This window comes from Colobus angolensis, unplaced genomic scaffold, assembly GCF_000951035.1.
Source record: "Colobus angolensis palliatus isolate OR3802 unplaced genomic scaffold, Cang.pa_1.0 Scaffold171, whole genome shotgun sequence".
NCBI lineage: Eukaryota > Metazoa > Chordata > Mammalia > Primates > Cercopithecidae > Colobus > Colobus angolensis.
Genome location: NW_012114833.1, coordinates 1,661,796 through 1,670,268, shown reverse-complemented (window position 1 = coordinate 1,670,268; position 8,473 = coordinate 1,661,796). Strand labels below are relative to the sequence as shown.

Sequence of the window (8,473 nt, the reverse complement as noted above, 5' to 3'; positions counted from 1 at the left end):
TAGATCACTTGAGGTCAGGAGTTCGAGACCAGCCTGGCCAACATGGTGAAACCCCATCTCTACGCTGAAGATACAGAAATTAGCCAGGTGTTGTGACTGTAATCCCAGCTACTCGGGAGGCTGAGGCAGGAGAATTCCATGAACCCAGGAGGTGGAGGTTGTGGTGAGCTGAGAGATCGTGCTACTGTACTGCAGCCTGGGTGACAAAGCAAGACTCCATCTCATAAAAAAAAGACAGTTATAATGTACAAAAGTGAGTTGTGTCAGTGGAAGGTGACAGGGCTAGGGGCCTAGGGCCCTGGTGTATGTTAAGTCCCAGCTCTGTACTGGCCACACGCTGGGTGGTTACCGTCCTTCCCAGAGTAGCCACTAATATCCCCGGTGTAAGGACCAGCACACTTACCCAAGGCCATGTGGAGTCAGGAGCAGGACTGCCTGGCCCAGAACCGCCACCTCCCCACCCCAGGCTGCCACCTCTGTGCAGACAACCTGGTCAGGAAGGCAAATGTGCCGGTCTTTGCAGGAAGGACAGAGGGAATTGTGAGGTCTCTGTGCCTCGGGAGTCTCAGTGACCCACTCGAGAGCATCCAGGGACATCTCCCAGGCAGTAAATCGGACCGTAACGATCAGTGTGAGTGAGAATGTGGTGCAGTGTGCAGCCCAGCCACAGCGACTCGGTGTGAAGATGTCCATGTCCTAATGCCCAGAGCCTGTGGAGGCATTGCCTTAGATGGCAAAAGGGATGTTGCAGATACAACGAAGAATTTTGAGATGAGGATTCTTCTGGATTACCCAGGTGGGCCCAGCACAATCACTAGATCAGAGAGAGTAGAAGATGCTGTTTGCTGGCTTTGAAGATGGAGGAAGAGGCTATGAATGAAGGAGTGAGGGTGGCTTGCAGAAGCTAGAAAGGGCAAAGCAACGCCTTCTGCCCTGGAGCCTCCAAGTGAATGCAGCCCTGCCAACACCTGGATTTCAGGACTCCTGACTTCCAGAGCTGTAAGATAAGTGTGTGTTCTGGCCTGGCTCATGCCTATAATCCCAGCACTTTGGGAGGCTGAGGCAGGCAGATCACAGGTCAGGAGTTCAAGACCAGCCTGGCCAACATAGTGAAACCCCCTCTCTACTAAAAATACAAAAATTAGCCAGGCGTGGTGGTGCACACCTGTAATCCCAGCTACTCAGGAGGCTGAGGTGGGAGAATCGCTTGATCCTGGGAGGTAGCGGTTGCAGTGAACCAAGATTGTGTCACTGCACTCCAGCCTGGGCAACAGCATGAGACTGTCTCAAAAAACGGAAAAAAAAAAAAAAAAGTGTGTTGTTTCAAGTCATTGTCTTAATTTCCAGGGGCTACCATAATAAATTACCACAGACAAGTGGCTTAAAATGACAGGAAATCATTCTCTCTCGGTTCTGAACTGAGACTTGTGGACTCAGGGTGGCCAGACTTTACTAATGTGGAGGCCAAGCTCCCTCACTGTTCAGCTCTGCCTCTGCCTGGGCTTGGGGTGAGGCCCACACCCCTCTGCTCAGTGTGTGTCTCAGCATCCTTGCCTTGCTGTGAGAACATGGGAGGTGGGTGACGCCACCTTCCCTTGAGGGGGTGGTGCGTGGGTGGGTACGCATGGGAGCGTGCCTGTGACAGGTCATTCATGGCCTTGGAGCTGGGTGGGAGCCACCATCAGTGTGTCTGGGCTGGGTGCAGGGGTCCTTCCTGCCCAAGCCCACCCCTTCCTGGCCTCTCTGTCCCTCTACCCACCTGTGGTTCCACCTGCCACCAGTCTTCTTTCCTATGGACTGCTGTCAACTGCCACATGTTCCCTTTTGCCAGAGGACAAAGAGCCAGGCTCCTTGGTCTGTGCCAGAGGCCCCTCACCTTATCCCCTTTCCAACCTGCTCCTCTGTGTCCCACCCCCTACCCCCACCTTCTTCAAACCCTGCCTTCCCGTGTGTGACGCGCCAACCCCGGGAGGAATCCACGGGCCTAGGCAGGCCTCGAAGCATTCATTCACTCGCTCACTCGTTCCCTCTCTCGTCCTACCCTCCCTCCTTCTCCTGATCTCTCCGTCCCTTTGAGGGGACCTCTCCCCGCCTGTCTGTGCAGAACAGACTGTGCTCGTGGGTAATCGCTGGCTTGCCAAGTGCCTTCCCATCCTGCCCCAACAACATGGCCAGTGACTTGAGGCCAGAACAAGCATGTCCCTGTGTCCCTGGGGACCTGAGTTTGGACCTTAAGTGCTGCTTACTAAGGTGTACTGTTGAAAAGCAAGTTATACAGAAATGTGGCTACCTGCTTCCACCTGCCACACAGAAGGATGCTTATGGTTAGACTGACTGCGCCTCTCACCAGCTCTTGCTTACAGAGCAGGGGTCACATTTGGGCTGACCCGCTTCTGCGTTGGGCATGCCCCGTGAGGCCCTCCCCGTGTTGAGCTGGGGGCCATTCTGATGGATGGGGGCTGGCCGTTCTGGTTATTAGATGTACTGAACCTGGGGAGATGACACGTGCCTCAGGGACAGGTGGTAAGAGCACAGGCTCTAAAGCCAGAGGCCTGGCTGCTCAGGAATCCCCTCACCTCGTGGCCCTGGGCAATTTCAACGCATCTTTCTGCTCCTAGATCTACCTCGCGGGGTCATCGCAGGCATTAACTGAGGCAGCGCCTCACCCACAGCCTGGCACCTGGAAAGGTGTGGTACACATCAGCCGTTAGAGCCTTTCTGAGGCCGATCCAGAGAGAGGAAGACTTGTGAACAGACAGAGCTGGACTCGGATCCCAACCCTGCCCCTCAACAGCTGGGCACTAAGCTGGTGCTTTGGCCTCTCGGAACCTGCATTTTCTTGCCTGCAGGGAGGGAAGCATAGTCACTGTCTACTGACCTCCACCGTGAGGCCCAGAGCAACAGCTGACGGAGCCAGCGGCCCAGACCTTGGCCCAGCCTCTGGGCTCCAGATGTCTAGGGGTCACAGTGGGGCTTCCGTGTGCAGACACACTGTGGCTTCTCAGTGGCCTTGCCAGGGTAGGGACTGTCCCATCCCCAAGCAATAGATGAGGAAATCGAGACTCTGAGAGGTGAGGCCATGCTCAGGCCGCCTGTCTGGCCACTGTCTTCCTTCCGGGCTGCTGGGGCCTCCGTGAGAGGGGCAGGCGGTCGTTTGAATAACAAGTTATTGTCATTTGGGGGCTGCGGTTGTGATGGGAGGCTCCCTGCCTCCTGGCTGGATGCTGGCCCAAGGCCCCTGTGGCCAGAGGGGGACAGGGTATGCCGTGGGCACCCTCCTCAGCTCCCCTCGGCTCAGGCCCCATATAACTGGCTGGCCTGACCCTGCCATGGACACCACGTGTGACTCAGCCACGTCCACCTCCACGTACCTTGCCTGCCATGGGAAGGAACATTCTCTCACAATACGCATTCTTTTTCAAAAATAATCTTAAATCTTGGGTTACAGATTTTCTTCATCTAAAAAAAGTTTTTTGCTGATTATTTCTAAACAAGGCATTTCAGAAACCCCTTGGCAGTTACAGGCTCTGGGACTCACAGGGTGGTGTCAGCCTCTTGGTGTCCTGTGGCCCTAGGCCAGCTGCCTCCTGCCCCACCTACTGTGGTGCGCCAACCCCCAGAGACGCCCACAGCCCCATGCCCTTGGATGCAGGCTGAGTGGCAGGAAAGGGAGGTCAAAGGGCCCTGGGCAGCTGCGTGAGAGAGAGGTAAGAGGGGGCGTGGGAGCCGGCAGAGGGCAAAGCCTGCCCCTCTCATGGAGGCCCCAGCAGCCCGAAAGGAAGAGGGTGGCCAGCCAGGCAGCGTGGGCATGACTTCACTTCTCAGAGCCTCAGTTTCCCCATCTGCCGCCTGGGGATGGTCTGGTCCCTACTCTGCAAGGCCACTGAGAGGCCACAGCATGTCTGCACACAGAAGGCATTCCATCAGTGAGAATGGCTGTGTTCTTGCAGGGAGATCGGTGAAGGCAGGGACAGGGGAGCCTCAACTGTGACATGGGGTCTTTTGGCAGACTTTGTTTTTGTTTTTTGTTGTGTTTTGGGTTTTTTGTTTTGTTTTGTTTTGTTTTTTGAAACAAGGTGTCATTCTGTTACACAGGCTGGAGTGCAGTGGCACGATCATGGCTCACTGTAGCCTTCACCTCCCTGGGCTCAGGTGATCCTCCCACCTCAGCCTCCTGGGTAGCTGGGACCACCAGCATATGCCACTATGCCCGACTAATTTTTCTGTTTTTTTGTAAAGACAGGGTTTTGTCATGTTGCCCAGGTTCTTTTGGCAGAGTTTGGACAGAAGGTGGCATTGGGCTGGCCCTCAAAGGGGTGGGTGGGGTGGGACCTCTGGTGGGGGCAGGTATGAGAAGGTTCCAGGCAGTGGGGACATGGCGGGAAAGGCCCCAAACAGGAGTGGTCAAGCCTTTGCAGGGAACAAGGGACAGACTGGTGTGGCTGGGGGATGGGCATGAGCAGAGAGCAAAGTGAGATTGACTGGATGGGAGTGATTGGCTTGGGGTAGGCCTGCAACGCCAAGAAAGGAGCTCGAGCTCCATTCTAGGGGCTTCTATGCCCGCAGAGCAGTCTCCACCTCTCCACCCAGCATAGCCCATCCTTCCCTGCACACCACAACATAGGGAGCTGGTGCCCTGCACGCAGGTGGGTGCCTGCAGTCCTGCAGCCTCCAAAGCCCGGTCCTGGCCCTGCCATTCAAGCTGGGCTCTCTTTACAGTCCTTTCCACTGATTCAGGTGGGCCCTTGCTCACCCCAACCTGGGAAAGCTGGGCTAGGCACCTCACCCTGGCCAGGAACAGGAATGGGCACCATCTCGGGGAGTGATGTTTTTTTGAATGGCGCTATCCACCCTGCCCTGCTTGACCTGGCTGTGCAGACCTCTTGGTACCACGTCTGTTCGTAATGACCATAACAACTCTATTTTCTTCCACAGATGACTCTGGGGATGACGACGAGGCTACCACCCCAGCTGACAAGAGCGAGCTGCACTACACCCTGAAGAATCTTTCCCTGAAGTTAGATGACCTCAGCACGTGCAATGACCTCATCGCCAAGCATGGCGCCGCGCTCCAGCGCTCCCTGACGGAGCTGGACGGCCTTAAGATCCCATCCGAGAGCGGGGAGAAGCTGAAGGCGGTGAATGAGCGGGCCACCCTCTTCCGTATCACATCCAATGCTATGATCAACGTGAGTACCCGCCCCCACCACCGCCCTGGCACGGGGCTCCCTGGCTTCAGCCCCGGGGTCCCTGAGTAGGTGACCAGGGTGCTTGAAGGGTCAGCATTCCATTTCCTGCGGTTCCACGGTGTTTCCCAAAGCCAGCGCCCCCCAGCTAACTTCCGGGTTCTCAAATCATCTCCTTCCCTCGGCCGTCGTTGGGCAAGGACATTCTTCTTCATTGTCTGGAGGAAACTGGAGTTGGGTGTGGACTCTGGTACAGTCTGCAGTTATTCATGCCTCGATAGGGAAGGTCGGGGCCCCAAGTTGAGTAGCTAGCCCAGCGGGTCAGCTCTACCCACGCAGTAGGGACACAGCTACTGGCCCTCAGTGGCTGCTGCTCCCCCTCCCTGGGTTCACTCCCCAGATGCAGTGGGAGCAGACGCTGTGCACAACAAGGGGAGAGTGTGTGGTGGGGGGCTGCAGTCGAGGGCTCCCTGAGCTAGAAGAGCCTCAGAGCTGAGCCTGCTGAGGTCGTGCCAACCTGGTGGTAGGCGAAGTGGGTAACTGCAGTTGTAAACTAAGCAGCCCAGCCGTGGCAGTCTGCCGCTCACCCCGGTCTGGAAGCCACACAGCTATGACTGGGAGCCAGGAGGGTGTCTCGATGGTGGTAGGAGGATAGTGCTTGGCCCTGCCTTCCCTCTTTCTGTCTGGGGAGTGTTCCCCAGAAGTGTGCGTGCTCCTCCAGGCCTCCACCCTCCAGACACAAGTCTGACTGCAGCAGCCTCCTCCCAGGACAGTCCCACAGGGTGGTACATCCAGGCCAGGGGTGCAGTCCTAGGAGCTTGGGGTGGCCTGCTATGGGAGGAAGGAGACCAGAGCAGAGGAGCTGTGCAGAAATGGAGGCCGCTACAGAGGAAGAAGTGAGGTCCAGAGAAGGGGGCTCAGGAGAGCCATCTTGCTGGCTGGGGACAGTGGGCAGTGCTTGTGCCTGGGTGAGCTCCAGCTGGGGGACCCAGCCCCCAAACTAGGAGGTTAGACCAAGGCCGGACTGGGAGCTGGGACCAAGCTCCAGGCCCCACAAGAAATGTAAGGGCAGGGTGGGAAGATAGAGGCTAGAGCTCACTGCAGGCCAAGAGCCCAGGCTAAACCCTGGGCATCCAAGACCTGCCCCAAGCCTGCTTCACTGGCCTGTTGGCAGCATGATTGTGGGGTGGGAGGGCCACCCCACCACCCACACCTGCCCAGATATGCTCAGGATTGGAGTACCCAAATGCAGCCTTGGGAATCCCACCCTGGGGCCTGAGGCTGGGTGAGGTGTGCCCGCCTTCCCGGCTGCTGGGAAACTCAGCATCCAGGTGCCCACCCGCCTCAGCTCAGCAGATGTGTGCGCCTTGTCCATCCCAGATCCCACAGTGCTGGGGGGTTGGGTGCAGTTGGCCCCATGTGCCAAGGATGGTGAGAGGCTGCTGGGCCACCCTTCATGTTGACCCCATTGTCACCTGCACTGTTTTCCTACATCCACCCTCTCAGGCCCACTGTCCTCCTTACAGCCCACAGACCAGATTATGCTGTACTTCTACCAGGGACACACACACATGGGAAGCACTGAATGACATAATAATGCGTTTGTATTTCCCTGTCCCTCCTAGAAGCCACCGCTGGAGGCTTCCCAGGCACTGCCTCCCCACCCGAGACCAAAACTGCTTTGTCTTGGGTAAGCAGTTCTGGCTTTTCTGAGATAATGAGTGTCTCAGCTGGCTGCCGTCTCGCACAGTCTTTTATCAGACGTGAGAGGCTCATCTGTGTTTACGAAGCCATCAAAACAGCTCCAAGTCTAAGTGCCTAATGAATTGTTTTATGAGAAGCACAACCCCCTGGGGTTGGTCACGATTCCTTTCTGCAGCTCCAGCATCCGGGGAACATGGCGGCAGAGTCAGCCCTGAGTGACGGAAGCTGTGCCCTGGGCTGGGTTCTGCCAAACCTGCTGGTGTTAGCCTGCCATGAGGGCCCCTCCCCAAGCTCCTGCTGTGAAATCAGGGGCAGGGAGGGCAGGAGTGCGGTGCTGCCCCGACAGACTGTGCCTGTAGCCCAGGCTAGCCCAGAGGCTCGTGTTTCCCCTGGGGACCCTTCCTGACAGCCACTCCTCGCTTAGCAGGAACTGGGGCAGTTCTGGAAAGGCTGTTTACATAGCTCTCAGACATCAAGGGTTCAGCCCCCACTGTGTGCAAAGGAGCCATGTAGGCAAAGCCAGCCGCTTGCCTGAAGGTCGGGGGACACATGCGTTCCCACCCCTGGCCGGGCCGTGGCTTCAGCACCTGTTAGGAGAAGGTGTTGGACCAGGGCTCTGTAACTAGGACATCCATGCTGCTCCCACCTCCAAACCTCCAGGGAGCCTATTCAGGTACCAGACCACTTACTCCTTCCAACAGCCTGGTTAGCACCCGTGAAGGACTGTTAGTGTCGGCGTGGAAACTGAGGCTCAGGGAAGTCACCTGAGCTGCTCAGCATAACCCAGCTGGTAGGTGGCCATGCCAAGATGCAAACCCAGGTCTGTGTGGCCTGCAAGAAAAGTAATGGCCTTCATCCTCTCATTCCCTCAGGGAGGTAAGGGTGACCTCCTTGGAGAGTTGCGGAGGCCCCCTCCTGTGGTGGTTACATGCCAAGGCCAGGACATGGGGCAGCCTCACCTTCACCCTGGGCAGGATCCCAACCTCAAAGATCTCTGTAAGTCCCTGGAGTGTCTTACCTTTCAGCTTCAAAATCTGTGGTAACCATGGCTACAGCCCCACCAGGGCCCGTCCTGGGAAGCCAGGGACTTGGATATGGAAGCCATGCACCGCGGTCCCCAGAAGGTAGACATCATCACCCCCAATCTTTCCCGATCTCACAGAGGGAGCTGCTTCTCCCACTGTGGGGACCCCACTGCAACTCCATCCCTCTCCCCAGCCCCGCCCTGACTGTGATGTGTGCAGGGATGCTCCCAGCAGCGCCCACGCCTGCACTGGGGAAATCTCTACTGCCACTGGCTCCTCGGACAGGGCAGACCCTGCTCCTGGTGAAATGCTGTGTGTTTTCCACCTTGAGGGCTCTGATTGAGCCGGATCATAGAAGTAGAGCCTCAAATGAGGGATGGCTGGCCAGACAAAGCCCACACGGAAGGTGTCCTTTGTCCTTCAGGGTACACTGGGGCAGGCAGCTCTCTTCCTGCAGGGATAGGCTGGCTGCTCCACCTTCACTTTTCTCCAAGACCACAAAGAATCTGGGGTTGTTCCGGTTTCAGGAGAAAAGTCAGGGTGGTTGGGTGTGGTGGC

At 57.1% G+C, this 8,473-nt stretch overlaps 1 protein-coding gene across 1 annotated transcript in view; it reads left to right on the top strand.

Annotated features, from left to right (window-relative positions):
* Positions 1-8,473, top strand: part of OSBP2 (oxysterol binding protein 2) — a 296,306-nt gene that overhangs the window by 254,699 nt on the left and 33,134 nt on the right. The window contains exon 3 of the mRNA XM_011938353.1: positions 4,936-5,189. Within this exon, the coding sequence (XP_011793743.1) occupies positions 4,936-5,189 (254 nt within the window). The remainder of the gene's footprint in view (positions 1-4,935; positions 5,190-8,473) is intronic.